The 24064-nt window shown below is 39.1% G+C and overlaps 1 protein-coding gene across 2 annotated transcripts in view; it reads right to left on the bottom strand.

Annotated features, from left to right (window-relative positions):
• Window positions 1-11300, bottom strand: part of NUP107 (nucleoporin 107) — a 51732-nt gene extending 40432 nt beyond the window's left edge. For both annotated transcript variants that reach the window (XM_072655327.1, XM_072655326.1), the window contains exons 1-4: window positions 11171-11300; window positions 7668-7759; window positions 4908-4994; window positions 3860-3972 (exon numbers count right to left, since the gene is read on the bottom strand). In XM_072655327.1, coding sequence (XP_072511428.1) covers window positions 3860-3972; window positions 4908-4994; window positions 7668-7759; window positions 11171-11181 — 303 coding nt within the window. In that variant the 5' untranslated portion in view covers window positions 11182-11300. The remainder of the gene's footprint in view (window positions 1-3859; window positions 3973-4907; window positions 4995-7667; window positions 7760-11170) is intronic.
• Between the last annotated feature and the right edge of the window lie 12764 nt (window positions 11301-24064).

The following is a 24064-nucleotide window of genomic DNA, read 5'->3' as shown; positions in this document are numbered from 1 at the left end:
AATATTAGAACCTTATTCTCATCTGGGTTGAGGAGGAAATGTGTATAATTGGAAGGGTACAGAAGTCTGCTCAACATGTAGAGAGGTGAGGAAACTAGGGGAAAGGGTTGGGGAGGGACTTTTAAAGGGGTGTGTGGATTGAGATGGGGGAGTAAAAAGGATGGAGGGACTCTTGGGGGTGTGCGAAGTGGCGATTGGGAGAGTGAGAGTAGAAGGTAATAGGGACAGGGCAAAAAGAGGCTGAGGCAAAAAATGAGTAAAAATAAGATGGAGGAATATTCACAAATAGGAATTATACCTTTGAATGTGAATGGGATGTTTATAGCACATTTCTTTGTGGTCACAAAGAACTAGAAATTGCAGGCATCCCCATCAATTGGGAAATGTCTGAAAAAGTTGTAATGGAATACTACTGTGCTATAAGGAATGAGCTCAATGGTATAAAAAAAGATGCCATTTACATCCAGAGAAAGAACTGATAAATAGAAGTGCGTATAGAATAATTTTATATCCATATACATATTTGTATCTAATGGTAGCCATCTCTAGGGAGAGAAGGAAAGAAAAAAAGGAAAAAAAATTACATGATAACTTTGTTGTATATTTTGAGAGAACAACAAGTTGTACATGCAGAATGGCAGTTTCATGTGCAATCACTTTTTTAATGTATTGCATTATGAAAATGCTTGTTTTGTTCTGTGAATTGAAAATAATTTTTTTAAAAAATCACTATTTGATATTCAGCCAAGTAAGGGAGTACTTTTCTTCCAAATTTTCCTTAATGCCTTAGTTTTAATAGAACAGGCACAAGCAATATTAAAAACTCCATATTCAACATTACAATAAGATTCAAAATATTAAACAGTGATTAGCTACATCAGAATCTCTGAAATTTTAGAATAACATTTTATCATCTGAACAGTGCCATAAATCTATTTTAAATCAATGAAGCAACATTGTTATTTCACGTTATATGAGGCATGAAAATGATAAAGATATTCCCACATACTCCAGTCTGCTAAGGACCAGTTTAGCCATGTCTGAAGAGGCTCATCAATGTTTGGCTACAAGGAGTTGAGTCTATACGGCAAGCTATGAAACAAACTGGACAACTACTGGTCTACTAACGAATGTTAGGCTCTACAGTGGTCTGGTAACAATCATTTTTCTATTTTAAGAATACACTTCTAAACATAATATATCATACATAATATAATTTTTCAAAGTTCAAAAGCATAATGTAACCAATAAGAAAAATGTTTTGCCCATTTATGAATGATCATAAGAATAAGTACCTAGTATATGTCATGAATGAATTTTTCACACTCAATCAAGAGAGCAAAACAAAAGAGCAGCTGTCTCACACTTCTTAGAGTGTAACTGACAGATCTTGCCAAAATGGAACAATTTCACAAATTCTATAAGATTCAGAAGACAGAAAAAAACAACAATGGCTGACATTTATATGGTATTTTAGGTTTGCAAATCACTTTGTATACAGTATTTCCTTTGATCTACAAAAGAGCCCTGCAAGCAAGTTATTCCAAGTATTATTATCTCCATTTTACTGACTCGGAATAGAGGCTCAGAAAGGGCAAGTAAGTGACTGGCCAAGGCCACGCAGTTCAGTATCGGAGGAAGGATTTGCACCCAGGCCTCTTGTCACTATGTGGCTTCTGGAATATGCTCAGATATTAGGTTTAAAAAAAGAAACACACCATAAATTTGTTCTGTAGTTTTATAGTTAACTTTATTTTTCATAAGCTTAAAAAACATCAAAACCATCCTTTAGGAAATACAAAAGCCTCTGCCAGTTGAATTTGTTCAAAAAAAGTCTTTGTCTTTCCCACAAATAAAGGACCAGAAACAGAGGCATCCTCTGATCTCTTCCTTTGAGAATCATTTGCATACAACATAGTCTAGGTTCTCTAATTTATCTAGGATAAACATGTTCAATAACTGTATTGGACTTAGAACTATTAAAAAATCTTAGCAACTGTCCTTTACTGGTTGGGATGTGACATATTGAACTATATGTCAAAACTTTCTTGTTTTGTCTTTCTCTTTTCTTTAAAATAAAATTTTGTTGATCTCGTTTTTTTCATTGCCTAGATTTCTCCCAGTATTCCTTTCCTTCCTCAACCAAAAACAACCCCATATAATTTTTTTAAGAAAAAAAAGAGGTAAAAGAAAAAAACCCAGCAAAACCAATGAATATATCCAAAAAATCTGACAATATATTCAATGTTTCACCCCAATGGACCATGCCCCTTTCTCAAGAGAAAGGGGAGATATCTTCCTACATCTCTTAATTAGGATTGAGCTGTTCTTTGTAATTTTGCAACGCCCATTTCCAGTTGTTTTGTGGTGGATATTTTCATTTACACTGCTATAGTAAAGTACGTTTTTCTGACTCTGCTTACTTCCCTTTGTATCAGTTCACTGAAGTTTTGTTTGTCATTTCTTACAATACAGCAATATGACATTACATTAATGCTCCTTAATTTGTTTAGTTGTTTCCCAATCTACGGGTATTTAATTTGTTTACAATTCTCTGCAAACTTTCAGGTGCCTACGAGGCCTTTTTCTGCTCAATATTCTTACACTTCTTCCAAAGCAGTAAAAAACAAAACCGACTCACGTACACATCACACCTACCAGACTGGCTAACACGACAAAACAAATGATAAAACTGTGCACACCCTCTGATCCAGCAATACCACTACTAGGTCTACATCCCAAAGAGAACATCAAAAAGGCAAAAGTATTTACAGCAGTTCTTTCCGTGGTGGCCACAAATTGGAAATTGAGGGGATGTTCATCAACTGGGGAATGGCTGAACAAGTTGTGGTATATAAATGTAAAGGAATATTATTGTGCTGTAAGAAATAGTGAGTAGACGGACTTCAAAAAACCTGGAAAGACATGTATGATCTGATGCTGAGTGAAGTGAGGAGAACCAGGAGAACGCTGTACACAGTAACAGCAACATGGTGTGATGATCAGCCATGTTAGACTTAACTCTTCTGAGCAACACAACGACCCAAGACAATTCCAAAAGACTCCTGATGGAAGATGCTGTCCACATCCAGAGAAAGAACCATGGAGTCTGAATGCAGACAGAAGCAGACTATTTTCTCTTTTTTTGCTGTTTTCTTTCTCATGCTTTTTCCTTCAGTTCTGATTCTTCTTTACAACATGACTAATGTAAAAATATGTTTAATACGATCATGTATGGCCTATATCAGAGTGCATGTCATCTTGGGGAAGGGGGAAAATTTAGAACTCAAAATCTTATAAAAGTTAATGTTGAAGACTATATACAAATAAAAAAAGTAAAAGCCTCAAAAGTTTTTCTTTTATTCTGTGAAATTTAGAAGTTTAAGAAATACAGCATGGGCTTGTTCTATTTTGTACCAAGGTGAGTGGACAAAGCACCGTGCTCTCCCTTTTGTCTGTATGTACAGTAGTATAACAGTTTCTCAAGTCTAGCTCCTTCCTAACTTAGGTTCTCTCTCTGGTGTCCCCCCTTTCCTCTTCTCATTCCTTTTCAATGATATTCCAGTTCTACTCTTGGCTTCCATGCTCTGCAGGGGAGAGGTCAGATTTTAATGCCACCATCAATTTTTTTTCTTCTGGTCAACAAAATAATAGGTTATAATGATTATTTGACTTAGTGTCAGACTACTGAGGCCTTGACCCAACTTTTTATCTGTGATTTCTGAGTTTTCCAAAGTATTCAACGCCTGATTCTGGACAAATGAGGTGTTCTAATACACACACCACCGAGTTACACAGAAATGACATTACTCTCATAGGTGAAGATGTCAATATTAACCAACCTTAGCCTTCTACATACCATGGACAGATTTCCGAGGACTGACGAATGAGCAATCCGAGGAGACTTTATTCCTGAAGCAAGAATGGAAGAAACATCTGGCTGCCTTAATAAACTTCTATTCAGTGATGTAACTGAAAAGAAATGTGAAAAGAAAATTTAAGGTTTCTGTTCTTTACATTTTTTTGTGGTTAGAATATAAAGTTTGATTTTTTTTTCCAACTATTTGAGGACTGGGGAAATTAGGATTGATCCTCTATCATTTTCTTATTGATCTTATAATTGGTTTTTTCTTTCTGCAACTGCTTATGTCATGGTTCTTTGTCTATGAACTTAATCCAGAATTCAGCTGGCCTATACTGGGCTAATTTTAGAAATCCAGCTCTCCTACTAATCACTGCTCTATCCTGTCTTCAAAGTATTTTCCTAACTTTGGGAATGTGTGTGAACAGAAAAGGAATCTCAATTCCTGATATCTTTACTCCACTATGCTATCCTTCAAGGATGTCTGGTTTGCTGTCCTAAAGTCTAGGTCACTATCTCACACCTGTACTCAGACAATGAGCACTTCTCAGTCTCATGACAGAAGAAGCAGGGAGTTGTTGATAGCCCCCATTATCAAGCTTCCAATCAATCACATTGTTCCCTGAGCCCCAACTTTGTAACACAATTATGTTGCCCTCAATCCTATGATGGATGTCATTTACCCTGTTCTGTGCCTATACTCCCCAAAACACATAAAAGGGAAACTGTTCTTTTGCTCAGTTTGACATAAACAGAAGAAAAGTCACTGACCTAATTATTGACAGGTAGTATATACCCTCTGTTATCTTACAGAGATCTGCCTCAGTTTACCCTTTCGCTAAACTTAATCACAACAGGACCAAGCAGATTTATATGCCTAAGAGCTAAAGGGTTTCCTATATTAATTAATCCACCAGGAAGAGGCCTATTAAATAGAGAAGCTTGATTATAGAATAAAAAAAGTAAAAAATGATGCAAGAGCCAGTGTGTTCTTACTTAGCACCTATATAATTAGAAAATTATTTTTAAAAAGCAAAAGTCTTACAGCTTTGGCGAATTGAGCTAGGAGTTCGAGGAATTATTTGGCTTCTTGGTGTGATATTAGCCAAAGTATCATCATGGGGAGTCAAGACTGATAGGTAGGTGAGTTAAGAAAAGCCATTCATTTGGATGGAAAAAGTCATGCAAGTCATAGTTAAGTATGTTTACACTATATAAAAATATATTTTTTTAAAGAAAAGAACAAGTGATTCTTCTATGTCAAGAAATAAACAAGAACAAAAATTTAAAGCACCTATCATGTACAGAGTAGTCTCCTAGACCCTGAGAGAGCCAAAGGAAAATAAGAGCTGGTCTGCATACTTACTGAGTTTACAGTCCAACAGGGGTAAAGGACACAAGTGCAAATAACCATACCATACAACAGAATGTAACAACGACATTCTACAACTGAATGTCTCAGAACGAAGGCCATTATTATTGACAGCAAGTCAATTAGGAAAGGCCTCATGAAGGAGATGACATTTAACTGGCATTTGGAAAGATGGCACTTCAACAGATGCAGTGGGAAAGAAAGGACATTTCAGGGGTGCACACAGGTAGGGAAGCTTAAAAGTGTACCTTGAGGTCAGGAGGCAGGGAGTAGTTCAGTTTAGGTGAAGCACAGATCATAGATTCAGAGCTGGAAGGAAGCTCAGAGGCCATTTAATTCAATCCCCTCATTTTTTACAAATATGGAAAATGAGGCCCAAGATGGTTAAGTGATTAGAGACTAATAATAGGTAAGAGTGGGAAAATAAAGTGGTTCAGCACTGTAACGAGCTTACAAAGTCACACAAAGAAATATAAGCTTTATTCAACAGGTAATAGAAACCCACTAAAATGTTTTGAGTAGTCACATAACAGGACTGGCTCCAGATATGAAGATGATTCTGGCAGTGATACAAAGCAACCAGGAAGACATGAAGAGTAGTAGTGCACTAGCCAGGAGAAAATCAGGGACTGCACTGAGATGGCAGCAGTAGAAGGGGGTGGGAAGAGATGTGCAGAAACAGAACTGGTAGGATTTACACATGAGAGGGAAGGAAGAAACAACAGTCAAGGAGGACCTCAAAGTTTCCGACATGGGCAACGGACTGAATAGGGGCACTGAAAGTCAGGAGGAAGAACAGGTCTGAAAATGTATACTGGCTAAGATAAGAAACTGGGCTGGTCCTAGAGTACAGGGCAGAAAAAGATCCCGAGCAATGCCCAATCTAAGTTAACTCCAGAGAAGACAGGTCTGGAGCAACATCCAGGAAACACAGGCTTGCCTCAGCACATAGGTAGCTGCAACAAACACTGAAGAAGCCTGGGCATGAACCAGAAAGGGAGCCAAGGTCAGAAAGGGAGAGTCTCCTCTCAGACACCTCACTCAGGACCAAGCACACTTGCTCATACCATCTAGATCAATAGAATTGAGTCTGACCCAACACATGCCTCCAACTGAGAAACTGAAGCTGGAGACAGAGTGAACAGAAGAAAATGCTGAACACAATGAATACTCTTGGACCAAGAGAAATCAAAGGGGTTAACCTAGCAGAAGAGAATAATTTCACACACTCAAGTACAATATTAGAGGATAAAACATTCAGGTCACAAGGACTAAATGAGTGCTTTTAAGAAATAAAACAAGAGAGATAAAATGGAAAAGCTACAGAAGAAAGAATGCCAAAAAAAGTTAATACCTTACCCAAGAACTGAATGCCCTAGAAATAAGAAGGGACCAAACAGAAGGAAATTACTCAATGAGATTAAAAAATATTAAAATATAATCAAACGACTGAAAAAAACAGGACTAAAATATCAGAAACAACTAACTGGAAAATAAGTCAAAAAGATAATACAAGAGTCAGGACTACCTGAAAATCATAATCTATATCCTCCCATCAAAAAAAAAAAAAAAAAAAAAAAAGCTTGGATACTCTATATTTTAAGAAATCGTAAATGAAAATTGCCCAGATCTCTTAGAACCAGAGAGCAAAGTGAAAACAGAAAGAATCCACCAGTCCCCTCCTAAAAGAAACTCTACAGTGAAAACTCCCAGAAATATCAGAGCCTAAATCCATAGCTTCTAGATCAAATTCGGGCAGTAAGTTAATTTTGGACAAATTGAGTTTGAGGTCTTGGTGGGACATCAGTTAAGAGTTCTCCTGAAGGACCTTAGAGATATGAGTCTTGAACAAAGGAGAAAAGTCACGGTTAAAAATACAGATGTGAGAATCCCTTACATCAGGGGGTCTTAAATTTTGTGTCATAGATCCCTTTGGTACTCTAGTGAAGTCTATGGTCCCTTTCATTATATAATGAATAATAAAAATACAGAGGATTACATTTTTTACATTATATAATGTATATAAAAGGATTACAAAGGAAACATTATATTAAATAGTTATCAAGATGTTAAAAAAAACTGATGAACACTATGCTACACAAAGGTTTTAGTTGAAGTCTTAAGACTGAAGATTGCAAAGAAAGATGGTAGAACCTTTGGGAAGCCTCATGTTACAGAGGCAGGAAGAAGATGAACAGCCAAAAGGAGACAGGAGGTAGGAAAACAAGGAGAGAATACAAAGAAGAAGGAGATGGTCAACAGTACTAAGACCTTCAGAGCAACCAAAGATGAGAACTAAGAGGGTGAAAATAAGATCACTAGAACTGGAGATTAGGAAATAAATGGGGACCTTAGAGAAAACAGTTAATTATAGTAAATTAGTAAAAATACAAATTATGACTTGTGTAACAACATCTAAAGTTGAAAGGATACTAGACACTCTTTTGTGTGCACTTTGTCTTCGAGCTGTCCGTGTCACCTCCACATCTCGGACAACAGGAGAAGGCAACTCCCCAAAGTCATTTCTGAAACAGTACAAATAAGAGAATGTGAATATCAAGACAATAAAGTGCTCATCAAACTTTGTTTCAGGGGAGTATTTGGACTGGAGTAATCTTTTTTTTTCTTTTTTTTATTAAATTATTTTGTTTGTTTTCAGTGTTCTACAATCACTTACATATATCTTAGATTTTTTTTCCCTTTCCTCCCCTTTCTTCCCCCCCCACTCCCTCCCTGAGACAGAATACAATTTTATATAGGTTCTACACATCCATTCCTATTAAATACATTTTCACCTTAGTCATGCTGCATAGAAGAATTAAAATGAATGGGAGAAACCATAAAAAACAAAACAAAACATAACACAAGAGAAAATGGTCTGCTTCATTCTGTGATCCAATTCCATAGTTCTTTCTCTGGATGTGAAAGGCATTTTGCCTCAAGAGTCCATTGTTAATTTTTTAAGTCCTTGCATTGCAATGAAGTACTAAGTCTACCAGAAAAATTCCTCACACACTGTGGTTGTTGCTGTGTACAAAGTTCTCCTGGTTCTGCTCCCCTCACTCAGCATCAGATCATATAAGTCTTTCCAGGCCTCTCTGAAGTCTTCCTGTTCATCATTTCTTTTGGCACAATAATATTCCATTACATATACCACAACTTGTTCAGCCATTCCCTGATTGATGGGCATCCCCTTGATTTCCAGTTTTTGGCCATCACAAAGAGAGCTGCTATAAATATTTTTGTACATGTGGGGCCCTTTTCCATTTCTATGATCTCTTTGGGATAGAGTCCCAGAAGCGATATTGCTAGGTCAAAGGGTATGCACATTTTTGTAGCCCTTTGGGTATAGTTCCAAACTGCTTGGAGTAATCTTTTTCACTGGCCAAGGAATGTGGACTCATTTCCCAATATTCAAAAGGAACTCATCATGGTTCCCTTGAAAGCTTTCCCCCTCCAGAATCTAAAAAGCCCAACTTCAAACTCATCTGTCCATGGAACCTTCTTTGACAACCTCAATATTCATGGATCTCCCTCTCAAGTCATAGGAATTCCTGCTGCACAGAAAATTCAGCACTTAGCACTTGTGTCTGACACTCTCCTGTTGTCTTGGAATCCCGAATCACCTTCAAGTTTCACCTCCAGCAATAAGTCCTAGAAAAGGCCTTTCCTGATTTATCCACATAGCACCAGTCATCTTCCTTCTCCCAAATTACTTCATTATCTCCATCTCACCTCCACAGGAACCATGGACTGTTTCTGAGATCCTAGGCTCTAATAAGTCTTTCTTCACCCCATCGGGCTTGGAACTAGGCCTCTATGACGCCATCTAGATACCACCGTACCATGTCTTTTTCCCTATGGAGCTTAGCACATAGGAGGTGAGAGGAAAAGACTCACCTCATCTCAACTGGGAGATATAAGTAGCAGCTCCAAAAGGATGGAAGATTAAAGAAATAAGGTGAAATTCATTTGTTTTTTCTCCTTGACCAGAGAGGTGTTGCTGGGAAACTGTTTCTGCAGGTACTACAAGCCACAACTACCACTGGTATTGTCAAATTGTTCAACACCAGAAACTTATGTGACTTTAGCAGTAGAAAGGACGTTAAAGCTGCACCCTCAAGAGCATGGGACTTTTCCAATCAACTTACAACTGAAACCTTCCATATGTGTAAGTGCTTAATAACTTATTGATTCATTCACTGAGTAAAAAATGACAATCCCAACTATGCCTTAGGAATACCAGTTGTTGAACCACTGAAATCTTACCCATCTCCAGCAAAACTCCCATCAAAAAGCCTTCTCTAAAGTCCAAGGCTTCTTAAACTTTTTCCACTCGTGAACCCTTCAGCACTTCTTAAAAGCTGTGGGTTGTGAAGCCATATGGGGTCACAATTTAAGATGCGCTGAACCTTGTGCATAGTAACAGCAACATTCTGTGATGATCAACCACGAACAATTTAGCATGATCCAAGACAACTCCAAAAGACTCAAGATGAAAAATGCTATCTACATCTGGGGAAAGAACCTGATGGGGTCTGAATAAAAATCAAAGCATACTATTTTTAGCTTTCTTATTTTATTTCAATTATTTTATTTATGGGTTGTTGGTTTTTTTTCGGGGGGGGAGAATCTGTGTTTTCTTTCATAATATGACTAGTATGGTAATATGTTTTGCATGACTGCACATGTGTAAATAACCTTTATCAAACTGCTTACTCTTTCAGGAAGGGACTAGAGAAGACCACCATTTGACAGAGTTATATAAATACTCTGCATACTGCACCTATTCATCAGTTCTTTCCCTGGAAGTGGATAGCAGCAGTCCTTTGTGGTTGACGTGAGCGGGTTAGTTACTTTTCTGTTACTGTATCCAACTTTCTCTTGATTCCACTCCATTCACTCTTGATTTTCTCATGTCTTTCCCTATTTTTTTTCTAAAATCAACCATCTTATCATTTCTTACAGCACTGTAGTTTTTTCTTCTTTCTGAATTTTTTTTTCACATTAGTTTTTGGTCACCCTGGTACGGTTTGGTCATTCCCCAACTGACGGGCATCCCCTCAATTTTCAGTTCTCTGCTACTATAAAGAGAGCAGCTATAAATATCTGCGCCCATGTAGGTCCTTCTCCTTTCCCCCAATCACCTTGAAACATGGACCTATGGTATTGCTGGGTCATAAGGTACCCACAGTTTTCTACCTCTTTGGGCATAATTCCAAACTGCTTTCCCAAAGGGCTGGATCCACAGTTAGCAGTTCCACCAAAAGTGTGTTATTAAAATCCTAATTTTTTCCCATCCCCTTCTACAATCACTTTAGCAAATCTGACAGGAGTGAGCTATCTCCACGTGGTTTTCGTTTGCATTTCTCTAATCAGTGATAATTGAGATCACTTCTTTACGTATAATGATAATACAGCTTTGTTTTCTTCATCCCCGAACGGCCTCTTCCTATCCTTTGATCATTTACCAATCGGAGGATGACTCTTTTTCTTAGAAACGTCACCCAGTTCTCCGTATATCTGAAATAGGGCCTTTATCTGAGGGAAGGTTCGAAGTGCTTTTCAGTGTTCTGCCTTCCTTCCAGCGTTGGCTACGCCGGTTTCATTCGTAAAGCAAGTGCCTGGTAAGTGTCTGATTCATTTAAACAAGGGTTTAATTTAGGCCCGCCCGACGGTGCTGGGGAGAGGAAACGCTGGGCCCGGACACAAAGGAGGCGGTTTCCATGGCGGGCTGAATAGTAACCGTTCATAGGTCAGAAATTCTCCGAGCCTCAGTTTCCCTCTCTGTAAAAGAGCGCGCAGGACTAGCGCTGTCTCTATGAGCCTTTGGTCCCAGGGTGCCCAGACTCTACACCAGCCCCTCCCCCACCGAGGAATCACCGACCCAGGAGGGGGAGATCCCATCCCTCCCCTTCCCCAACATTCGCACTCACCCATTTTCCATAATTGGCGCACACCCCGCAAGGCTATCGGTAGGTTGGGGGGTAGGTGGATCCGCGAGCCGCGTTCCAAGCCTCCCGCCTTCCGGAAGTCTATCCTCTGACCCGGAACTGTTTCGCCGCCAGGGCCAGAAACGACGGCAACGGGGAACTTTAAAGGGTGGAATGAGCACGCACGCGCAAACGCTCAGGCCGTCTTTCTCTTCTCTCCAACTTCATCACGCGCAGCTACTAGGAGGATTACTGGGATTTCAAGCTGCGCTTGCGCAACGAGGCCGAGCAGCAACGCGAGTGAGGCGGAGGAATCGCGGATGAGGGTGACGCTCTGCAACAAGCGCCCGGCAGCGATTGGTCGGAGCTGGTGTTACTGCACGGGATGACCGGGCTTTTGCCAGGGAAAAAAGAGTTCCGCTTCCCCCGCGGAGGGCAGAGTATTTGCGGAGAGAACCCAACTGTGTGCTAACGCTCCCCATCCACCCGGGTGGTAATTTAATTTAATTATGGGTGTGGGTGTTGTTTGTATGAAGGTCCACGTCTTTTTTAATGAGACTGTGATTATGCCCTGAAAAAGGAGGCCAGGAGATCCGGGTTTGAATTCTGCTTCAGACACACGTCCTGCTGTGTGACCCTGGATAAGTCACCTAACTCCGAGCCATTTTAACTCACACGGAAAACAGGGATATTAGCACCAACCCAACCTCACAGGGCCCTTATGAGGATTTATTGTTATTACATATATGTGTGACGTACATATAATATGATGTACTGTGTGTTACATGTGTGTAACATACATGTGTGCGATGTATGTGTAATGCTAGCTCGTTTATAATCTATTGTCATTTATTGCGTTCCCGGGGACCCCTTAGAAGTGTGTGGTCTCCATCGAGGTGCCACGTACAGAGCCTGACTGTAGACGCGCACGTGCCTCCTCTCGCTCAGGCCTCCTAAGAGCAAGTACAGTGAGTCTGAGAGCGGGGAAGTGACTTGCCCAGGACCCCCCACAGGGAGAGTGGCAGAGGCAGGATTCCAACCCGGGTCTCCCTGACTCTTCTCAGGCAATCATCAGACCCTAATTCTTCTACTTTTAAAAAGCTTGGACCTTCCTATCTGTCTGTCTGTCTGTCTGTCTATCTATCTGTCTATATCTGTATATGTGGGGGTGTAAACTTTAAAGCACTGTGCACATGACGACTATTATTACAAACTGCTTACCCTACCCAGGGCTCTCCAAATATCCCCTGGTGCCTTGAAGATGATTTCCTATATTAAAAATATAATTGGCACCTGATTTATTAGGTGTGCAGCTGGTACATTTGTATAGCACCTCTCTGCTTATTGGTAAGAATAAGAAAGGAAAGGCCTGGATTAGAAGAGGAAAAGAAGGGCAAAGAGGTATTCTGTCTTTTCTGATAAAGATGGAATCGAACATCTTTGAAAGTGTCAAAGTTGGGGTAGCTAGATGCCAACGGTGGATATAGCATGGGCCCTGGAGTCAGGAGGACCTGAGTTTAAATACATCCTCTGACATTTGACACTAGCTGTGTGACCCTGGGCAAGTCACTTAACCCCCATTGTCTTGCCAATCAATCAATCAATCAATACATGAATGAATAAATAAAGTGTCAAAATTAAGTGAAATTATGAGTGGTATCCCAATTGATGGTTCTCAGGATCTTTTGAATGAATAAATGAAGGCATTAGTGAACCAAAAAGCATTTGTTTTGGGCTTGCTAACTCTTAAGTCAACCACTTTTCTAAGTGCTGGGGATGCAAAGAAAAGAGGACAGTCCCTTCTCTCAAAGAGTTTCTATTCTAACAGGAGAGAGGGGGTATTTTGGCTTGGAAAGTTAACAGGAAAAATGAGATTAACACACAATTTCTAAGGATAACCACACTTGTTCAGTCCTATCAGTCATGTCTGACTATTTGTGACCCCATTTGGGGATGTTCTTGGCAAAGATACTGGAGTGGTACGTTGTTTCCTTCTCCAGCTCAATTTACAGATGAGGAAACTGAGGCAAATAGGGTTAGGTGGCTTGCCCAGGGTCGCACAGTTAAGAAGTGTTTAAGGCCATATTTAAATCCAAAAAGATGAATCTTCCCGACTCGAGGCCAGGCACTGTCTCTACTATATCATCTAGCTGCCCAATAACAATATAGTTCATCTGATTATAGTTACAGACAAGGAAAGCAGGGATTGGGGAGGATAGTTGCTGTTCCATTGAAGCAATATTAAGCCTGTTTAAGCATACGGCCACGGCAAGGTACTTCTAATATTGTAATATTTTTCACGAAATATATAAATATATAAACATAGCTCAAAACTGCTGTAATTAAGGTCTTTGCCTTTCTCTTTCCCTCTCTCCTAAGCAAGAGAGGGCAGTAAAGGGTCAATCAGACACCCCTCAAAGGTTCCCTTCCTTCAGTCTGTTAATGATGCTGAAAGGATCAAAGCAGGATTCTAGTCTCCTCCAGTGAGCTTCCAGCAGTGATAGATCCTTCAGCTCTTTCTCCAACTGATAAACTCTCAAAATGAACACAACCTGTGAGTAGTCTTTGCTGCCTGAATAGGAACCCAGTCAGTTGGGTAACTCAGCTCATCCTCTCCCTCTCCCTCTCCCCTCCAAAGGAAGGTAAATTTTGATGGCTGGAAGCTGTCCACTTAACTTGGGGTTTACTGGCTAGATTCCTTCCTTCCTTCCTTCCTTTCTTTTTTCTTAAAGACCAAACCTTAACCAAGCCCCACTTAATGGCTATATTTTGGGCCCTCCTGGCTCAGAGTGAATGTCAGTAATCAAAGGAAGAACCTGAAAAGACCTTAGCCTGAATGGGCCAGGGTCTCCCATTGTATCCTGCACGATTGCCAGTCGTCCTTTTGAATATCTGGCCATTGCCCCCAGATGGCTCTGGAGGAGAAAGTGAGGCTGGTGCCTTGCCCAGCCCTCTCTCTCTCAAATCTAAGTCATGTCATCATTTCCCTGATGTCATGGCCCTCTTCCAGAAGAAAGGACAAACACAGCAGCTCTCAGGGTGGCAATGCCTCTCCTTCTAACCAGCAGAATCTGTCTTGTGCCCAGTATCTCAGATTCCAATGCCTGAAAGCAGCACTTCATAACTAGTGACCTGTCTCTAACTAGCGACATGAAACCTGGGAAATGCACCTTTTTGTCATGTACGATCCAGTTCTAGACAGTCCCTATATAATATTCCCATAATCCCCAGTTATTTATTCGTATCATTTCTCAGCTGTAGCCTTCAAAATGCCTCTGAGAATACTCGAGTAATGAGCTGGTGCTTCATTCATTCACTGCTCTTCATCCATCATCAGCTCTCTGCCTGCAGATACAGGACCTCTCAACACATTTATCTGGGAGCCACTTTTCTCTTAGGTCCTTGGAATAGTCTTGTCTATCTGCCTCAAGCCTTTTTATATCAGGCACTATGTTTCTTCTCAAGTTGATTTTTTCAGTGTTCTTTCAACTAATGTTCTTTTTCTGTCCTTTTCAGCAACCAAAATGCCCACAGAACAAAAAGGTGCAGTACCTTACTACATCCTGCCCAACATTTGCCATTTTCTGCAAATTAAAATCAGGATGGGAGGCTTAGTGTCTGCAAACAACATAGAATGCCCCCCACCATGTGTCAAAAATGGGTACAATTTTGAGAAATACAAAAAAATGGACATAATTAGCATATTTTAACTGTGAAATAGAGATAATAATTTGTGAGACATTATGAAGAGCAAATGAGAAATTATACAAATGTACTTTTTAAAAAGATGTTATTTTTAATATTCTTTTTAAATTTTGAATTCCAAATTCTCTTCATCCTCTCAACTCCTCCCTCACCCACTGAGAAGGAAAACAATGTGATATCAATTATACATGAGAAATCATGCAAAACATTTATGAATGTATTTTTCAACCATAAATGATATAAGTGAAGCTCAGATCTCATGCATCCCTGCTGTTCTCCACTTCCTGTGTAGTTCAGTTCAGTTCTATCACTCGTCAGCAGATGGATGCCATCAGCTTTTCCAGAGGACCAGCTTTCTGGTGGTTGGGTCTGTGGAAAGATCACTTTGGAGTCTGGTGTTTACACTTCAAAAAAACACATCTGGATCAGAGGACCATCATTCTTTTTAAACCTGCTTTTCTTCACTGAGGGTCCCACAGTTTTCATTCTCACTCATGCAAAAGGTCTCTTGTAGATCGATGATAATGTCACCTTTTTGCACTGCTTAGATGACTGGATGGTCTCTTATTCTTGTCAGAACTTCTCATTGAGCCTTGGAATTCAAAAGGGCCATTCACATTTTCTCCCCCACTGCCTTTCAATTCTTCTCCTTTCTCTGGATCAGCTAGACTGAGTGATTCAAATTACCAAGAGGCTGCTTCCCAACATAGCCACAAAAGAGGATATAGGAGTATAATCTACTCCACCTCACAGGCACCTACCCTGAGGGAGAAAGAGATTTGCAGTGCTCATTATAGCTATATATCTGTAATACTCCCTTGGGGAGGCATGAAGGCTCTGACCCTTTCCCATACTCATTTCAGAGCAGGTCTAGCTATCACTTAACTATTTGCTATCAGCCATGATAGCTGCTAGGTGACTTAGTGGATAGAGTGCCAGGCCTGGAGTCTTCCTGAATTCAAATCTGACCTCAGATAGGTATCTGCTATATGACTCTGGACAAGTCACTTAGCCCTGTTTGCCTCAGTTTCTTCAACTGCAAAATGAGCTGGAGAAGGAAATGGCAAATCACTCCAGGATCTTTGCCAAGAAAACCCCAAATAGACTCACAGTCAGACATGACTGAAAAATGAGCGAACCACAAATGAGTCATGATAACACTTTGATTGTTGAGTCAGAACTCCAGGAATATGCTAAAGACACAATTCCATACCATTGTGCTATAAGAAATGACAAGTAAGATAATTTCAGAAAACCTGAGAAGACTTTTATGAAATGATGTAAAATGAGGTGAGCAGAACCAGGAGAACATTTATAGTCAGTAAGAACAATATTCCAGTGATGATCATTGTAAGTGAAAGACTTAGCCACTCTGATTGAGAAAATGATCCAATTCATTTCCAAAGCACTCAATGACAAATTCTATCCATCTCCAGAGAGAGAACTGATGAACTCTGAGTGCAGATTAAAGCATACTTTTTTCACTTTCTTTATTTCTCTTAGGGTTTTTTTGTTGTGTTTTCTTTTGCAACATGATTAATATGGAAATACTTTTCATTACAGAAAATCAATATATTGCTTGCCTTTTCAAGGGCTGAGATAGCTGAGGGATGAGAGGGAGCGAGAGAATTTGGAATTCAATTTTTAAAGATGAATGTTAAAATTTTTTTTAATGTAATTAGAAATATTTAACAAAATAAAAATATTTTTAAAAAATTAAAACTTAAAAAATAGAGAGGGAATTCCTTTCCTTAAATTCTTTTCTTCCTATCAACTTTGAGGGATGATAAAGAGGCACTGAGCTCCTAAGGAACTGGAAAGGGGAGCACCAAATTCATGGCTTTCTAGACAAACCTGTTTCTGGGATGGGGCCACCTCCAGTTTATGTTTGTCCAGCTTATGTATGTCCAGCTTTCCTTTAATAAGGGCCTCAGGGTGTCCTTATTTAATGGAGCAGTTGCAGTAGCAATAATGACAGAAGCAGCTGAGAGGGAAAGGGGTGTTTGTTCCATACCTGATTCAAGTTTGTATTCTGGGTACCTTTTTACAACCCCTTCTGCTCCCTAAGGACCCTTTAAATTAGAGCTCAAAATAGAATTGTTCCTCAGGAATTTAAGGTGTGAGTGGAATGGGAGCACTGGAGAGCCCAGTGCCCACAGAGAAAGAAAGAGCCCATTGAGTATTGATTAGGCTGTAGTCATTGGAGATGAAATGTTAAATAAATAGCTAATAAACTGCTCTTGTAAAGAAGTTGTTTGCAAATATTAAATAGTTAATGAGCAACTCTGATGAAGGAGCTGTTTGCAAGTGTCCCAACAAGAATTATGTATTAGCTTCTCAACTTATCATAATCATTCAATGATTTTTTATTGCTTAGAATTCCCTTTTCTGTGTGTGGGAATAAAACTGCCTGTTGTAAACCTGATCCATGTCTTTATTCTGGGCATATTTTTACTCCCCTTTCCCACCTCAAACTAGAGACACAATTAGAATTGTGCCTCTGGATTCTGATATGGGGATGGAGCTGGAGCACAGGGGAGGAAGAACTCAGGTTTCCCTACTGAGGAGACAGAGACAACCCCAGAGCACTGAACCAAGAGCAAACCTTGGAGAGTAGGAACTAGTGAAGGTTGCCAGCCCCTGTGGCCTCAACCTATGGGTGCTTAGTTAGCCAGTGATCGATGTTTTCCTTCATTCAAAGGCAATTGTTTTCTTTGGCAAAGTAGAGAAGTCAAAGGGGGATCATGATAGCTGTCCTCAAGTGTTTTCCAGGCAGTTGTATGAAAGAAGAATTGGTTTATTATGCTGGAAGGAACTAAATTTCATAGAGGCAGATTTAGACTGCTTATAAGGAAAAACCTTTTTAACAATTAGAGGGACTCAAAAGCAGAACAGAACAGGTTGTCTCAGGAGGTAGCAGGTTGTCTGTCACTGGAGGTCATGTAAGGACAGATGACCCCGGACCAGGAAAGTTGCAGAGGCCATCAGCTGAAATAGATAATTTTGATTCTGAGTTTCTCTGACTGATTTTGTGATCCTATGATCCTTAGTGCCCTATTATTAAACAATAAGCTCATTTCACAAGAGGAAGGACAGAAGTCTAGGTACACTGCTTATAATTTCCTTCAAACATTTCATTTCCCAAATGTATTATTTAATGAAAGCATTCTGTTTTCTTGGGCTGGGCGCGGGGAGTAGGGAAGGAAACAAACATTTATTATTGCCTTTACAAATTCCTGAGAATCCCCAAAAGTGGTCTCATTATTGAAATTCATGCTGCATGTTTCTAACATTCATATTTTATGTAACTAGAACTTTGAATAATGTGGATTAAAATACATGCTACCTCTTCAGGGGATTCATTATTTTGCCTAATTGGGACATGCCTAATTATTATCTCATTTGACCCTCCTAACATCTCTGGGAGGTAAGTGCTATTATACCCTTTTTACAGTTGAGGAAACTGAGTCTGATAGCGATGAAATGACTTAGACAGCTAGTAGGTGCTTGAAGCTGGTTTTGAACTTAGATATTCCTGACTCCAGGCCCAGCAATCTATCCACTGTGTCACCTAGCTGCCCAGGAACGATGAGAATGAACACCTGTTCCAGGTGTACATGAATTGATTCATAATCATATAAATAAAAAGAGACAATACTTTCAAAAGCATATTTCTTTTATTTTCTGAAGAAAAAAAATCAAGTTTGTAAGGCTAGAAAATGGTTTCTCTCTCTTTCTTAGGGACAGCAAGGTGATCTCGGTATGGCTTGGTCTTGAAGGTTGGTCTTGAAACCTTGAAGATTAGGGATTCAGATGCTATCTCAGACATTTACTAACTCTATGACCCTGGGAGAGTCATTTAACCTCTGTCTGAATCAGTTTCCACATTTATAAAATAGGAATAATAATACCACCCACCTCATCATTGTAAAGACTACTAAATAATATATAGCATTCTGAAAACCTTAAACCACTCTGTAAATGTTAGATATGATTATTCTGTCATATTTTGCTAGTAAACACTTGATCAGTGCTGCCCACAAAATTTTCAGGATGCATCCATTCTATTTTCTTTAAACTTGAATAGCACTAAGTTGATATGACTCCTTATGTCTATAAGAAAACACTGATTATAGAGACTACATATGTATATTAAACATGTATCAAGAAGACTAGATATTTTTATTTTAAGATGCAACAATCCAATTCCATCCAGAATGCGTGCAAGTACTTATTATGTATAATGCTGAAAGTGGGGAGGCAGATTAGTATAATGAGTAGAGAGCCAGTTTTGGAGTCAAGAAGACCTCTGAGACTTCACAGGCTGTGTGACCCATAGGGTAACCTTTTAGTACTCCAAGCAATTCTCTGAAAGTCTAAATCACAGAGAATAGGTGCGCATTGGTAAAGGGGATTTTCCTCACTCTGGGCTGTTCCCTATGCTTGCAATGTTCTCCCACCTCATCTCCACAGCCATTGGCTTCCTTCAAGTCTCAGCTAAAATCCTACCTTCTACAGGAAGACTCAGTGAATCGGTCTGAAGTTTTCGTGCCTTCCCTTTGTGGATTATTTTTTCTATTTATCCGGATGCAGCTTGATTCTATGTATTGCTTCCATTAGATTGTGAGCCTCTCAGGGCAGAGCTGTCTTTCACCTTTCTTTGTAGTCTTAGCTGCCTGGCAGACAGTAGATGTTTAATAAATGCCTACCAGAAGGTCCTTATACTGGAGTGTGCTAAATAAACAATAGACTCTCCAGAAAATCAAATAAAAAGGCTCAGTTTACCCCTGTCCCTATACCATTGATCTCCAAAGTAGCTGTTGTATATCCCAAAGAAGTTCTTGAATGACCCCTGAATCAACCAATTAGAGACTGAGAAGATGGATACGAGCTACTGTGATGGTACTACTTAGTTCTCATTTGTTATAAACAACAAAGAAGGGGGTACCACGTGGACCAGAAGGAACCATATTTATCCAATAGGCTAAAAATTGAGTTAATTGTTGTAACAGGGTGTGGTTGATTACATTTCCAGAAATTAGGGGAATAGGGGGAAAAGGGTGGAAAGTAGAGAAAAGATCACACCCTAAATCACCCCACCCAGGGATGTTCTAGGAAAGGCCTGGTATGGTAACCGTCCTGCAGGGAAGAGGAAGCAGTACTGGTAACCAAATGTACACTCATGCCTACTCATTGCTTCAGGAAGCATTACAAGTCATGCAGACTGTGGAAAGAACACTGACTTTGGAATTAGAGGAGTGGGCTTGAAATTCACATTTGCAGTATGACCCCGGGGAAAATGTATTCATTCATTTATTCACTCAATTCAATAAACAAGTGTTACAAAAAGACTGTCCCTGCTTTCAGTCCAGTCTAATGGAGGAGATAACATACAAACAAATAATAAACAAAGGAAGCTATGTACAGAATAAACAGGAAATAATTCAAAGAAGGAAAGCACTGGAATTAAGACCTTGGGAAAGACTTTCTGTAGAAGGTGAGATTTAAAAATTAAGATTTAGGAGGTCATTTAATCTATTTGGGCTTCTGTTTGTCAACTTTAAAATCAGGAGCATGGACTAGATGAGGTTTCTTTTAGCTTTCGTTCTGCCCTTGAGATGAGTTTGTAATCATCTCCTTGATAACACAACTTTCATCTATTATTGTCTTGATAATACAAACTTATATTGCCTTGTCTACTGTTATCCAGCACTTTTCCCTTCTACATTCTCCCTCCATCAAAAAAAGGAAAGAAAACGGACATTTAGAAATTTTTCCATCGTTGTGTGGGGTTTGTATTTTGTCCAAATGATGTATCTATAAAACTCTTATATTTGTATGCTTAAACTTAGAAGTAGAATTTTCTAATCTGTTTAAAAACTTTCTAACTGAAAGTTTCACTGGGTTTTGAACCTACTTGTTAAAAATGTAAGAGAGTATGAAAATCTACTAGGTGAATTTCATCAAAAACCTTTGCATAATTAGTGAAGAGAACTGAAAAATGAGCAAAATTATTAATAAACACAGTGATATCTTCTTCCATTTTGAGCTATCTTTTTTCCGTCAAGACAGTGGTTAAAACCAAATAGCTAAGTAAAATGAACTTAGAATCATTTACAGGTACATGTCAAATAATAAACATACATATATTCAGGGTGTAGGTAGGTGTTTACTGATTAGGTTGTACAATCAAAAAAGAACCCACTGCCTCATATACTGATGACCTGACAGAGCCAAACTAAAACAAAAAAATATATAAGATGCTGTGTTAAGTTCTAAAACATAATAAAAGAAAATCCCTATCCTCAAAAAGCTTATATTCTACAGGCCACAGAAATAAAGGTACAGAGATTAACACAGAGTGGGGAGGCATCTCAGCATGGTCATTTCCAGTTCTAATCAAAATTCAGGAGTGATAAGTTAATAAGAAAAAAAGGTTTAGTTTTTTGTTTCAAGGGTCATATAATTTTCAAGAATTGAATCAGCTGTACAGAGCAGGTTTGGTTCCTCTCAGGACAAAACAGCCTTGATTGAAGGCCTTGATTTACTTTTGAATTAATGGGAGAGAACTGGTAACAAAGCAGAGCTTTTCTGAGATAGGAATTTTACATTTGATACACCCTCAAATGGTTAAGAAGTCCCCAACCTTTCTACATTTTTTATAACTCAAATCTGTATAGTCACATATCAGTCAACTGCATCCATCACATGCCTCAATCATGTGATTTTTTTTTTTACTCAACTCTATGATCTAAGGTTAGAAATCCCTGGTTATCTACACTTTTAAGGTCTAGAAAAGGTAATAATTCCAAGTTCAGGAAACCGGAGATAATGGTGTTTTTTCATAGATGAATAGATAGGACACATTCACACACAGAGAAAACTGACTCACCCGCACCATACATAAATTATTCATTTAAAACAGAGTGTGTATGTTCCAACACAGAGACACTTGGCAGGTGCCAGAAGCATGAATATTAACTTTTTATCTAATGCTTTTGAAGCAGCAACATGTGATAGGGAGCATTAAAAAAAAAAAGCGACCAGCAACAAACCGCACTAAAACCACGGATTAGGAAAAACAGAATTTAAAGTTTGTCTTGATGGTATTTAGGGATTTCTTTGAATACTCATGAAAAAAAAGGTCTCTGAACAATTAACTCTCAAATATCTCTATGATCTATCCCTAGCTAAAAATAGGGTATCTAGGAGGCCCTGTGGATAGAATGCTGGCCCTGGGGACAAGAGGACCTGAGTTCAAAGACACTTGCTAGCTGTATGACCCTAGGCAAATCACTTAACCCTGTTTGCCTTAGTTTCTCATGTGTAAAATAAACTGGAGAAGGAAATGGCAAACCACTCCAGTATTTCTAACAAGAAAACCCCAAATGGAGCCACAGAGTCAGATGCAACTAAACCAACATAACAACAGCTAAAAATTAAATTTAAAGCAAAATGGCAATATAATGTTTTCTGGTAACACTACCCAGTTATTATTCCTGTTATGCAAAAGCACCTCAGTGTCTCCCTCTGAGGTTACTAGGACCAAGCTCATCTAACCTGTTCAGTCACTTAAATTAAAAGATGACTTGACCTGGGGAGAATGTTCTATTCCAAAGGGCCTTCTTTTCTCCTCTCTATACTTTCTTACTCACCTCACATTAGTTTAATGATCATCTCTTCATAAATGACTCCCAAATCTAGTAACTCCAATTTCCATCACTTACTGTCTCCTGGATGTATCTACCCATATAGGAACCTAAAATTGAAAATGTCCAAAATGGAAACTCATTCTCTTCCTTCCCACCACCACTACCCCACCTCCAACCTTGGCCCTCCTACAAACTTCCCTGTTTATATTGAAGCTACCACCATCCTTTCAATCATGAAGGTTCTCAACCTTGGAGTCAGCCTTAACCCTTGTTTTATACTCACTCCTCTATATCTAACTGATGATCAAATATTATAAATCCTATCGCCCTGACATCTCTTTCTTCTATTTCCTTCTTAGCGTAGCCACCATCTTAGCCTAGGCCCTCAACACTTCTCACTTGGACTATAGCAATTGAATTGGACTTCTTGTCTTTCGAAGTACCCTTCTGCAATATATTCTCCACACAATTCCCAAACTAATCTTCCTGAAGCATATCACTCTCTCTGCTGAACTATGGCCAATAGAGCCCTCTTCCTTTTGGGATAAAATACAAACTTTTTAGCTTGTCATTGAAAGATTTTCACAGTCTTTCTCTAACCTCCCTTCCCAGACTTATTTCAGACTTATTTCACTTGAATCCTCTTCATACATTCTATGTTCCAGCCAAACTGGCCCACCTCATGTTCCTTGAATTCAACTTTTTACCTTCATGCATTTGCACAGTCTCTTCTGTGTGCCTGGAATGTATTTCCTCCTCACTTCCACTTATTAGGATCATGAGCTTTCCTCAAATCATTTCCCACAGGAAGCCTTTCCTGATTTTCCCCTAGTTGCTAGTGCTCTCTCTTTTCAAATTATCTAGTATTTATCTGGGTAAATGGTGTTATTCGCTCCCCCCCCCCAGAAGAATGTAATCTTTTTATGGGGAGGGATTATAAACCTTGAACAAGGTCCTCCCCAAGACTGTGCTCAAATAATCCAGGTTTAATCCTACAGACTCCCTAAAAGTGTCATTTTCCCTTTTTAATCCGTTTTGTTGCCACCTAGAATTTACTCTGAGAAAATCTCTAAACATAGCTTAGCAATAGTTCATGTAGTGGTAGACACTGCACATGGTAATTACTGGACAGCATTGCAAGGAATGACATTCGCTACATTTTAGCATTCAGGAAAAGACTTATTATGGATGTAGGAGTTATCCATGAGTCAACTGTCTGTGCACACAGAAATGTCAGAGCTAAGATCAGAATTTGTAATAAATAGCAAGAACAAACAGTGAAGAGAAAAAGATACAGTGTATAATTACAAAGATCTAATCCTGAGTTGTTTAAAAAAATATTGAAATTTTAAGAAAGAGAAATGGACATGAACAATGATATTAACACCAACTAGGACAATTTCATCCAGAAGCAACATAAATCAATTGCTTACAACAAGGAGACTAAAAGAATCCAGAAAACACCTTCGTCAGCAAACATTTGCCTTACTTGCCACACACAGAGATGGCTGCCAAGGCAATACCAGTTTAAAGTATTATC

Source organism: Notamacropus eugenii, chromosome 3 (genome assembly GCF_028372415.1).
Source record: "Notamacropus eugenii isolate mMacEug1 chromosome 3, mMacEug1.pri_v2, whole genome shotgun sequence".
NCBI classification, from domain to species: domain Eukaryota; kingdom Metazoa; phylum Chordata; class Mammalia; order Diprotodontia; family Macropodidae; genus Notamacropus; species Notamacropus eugenii.
The sequence above is the reverse complement of the archived record's forward strand: the minus strand, read 5'-3'. Positions and strand labels throughout refer to the sequence as shown.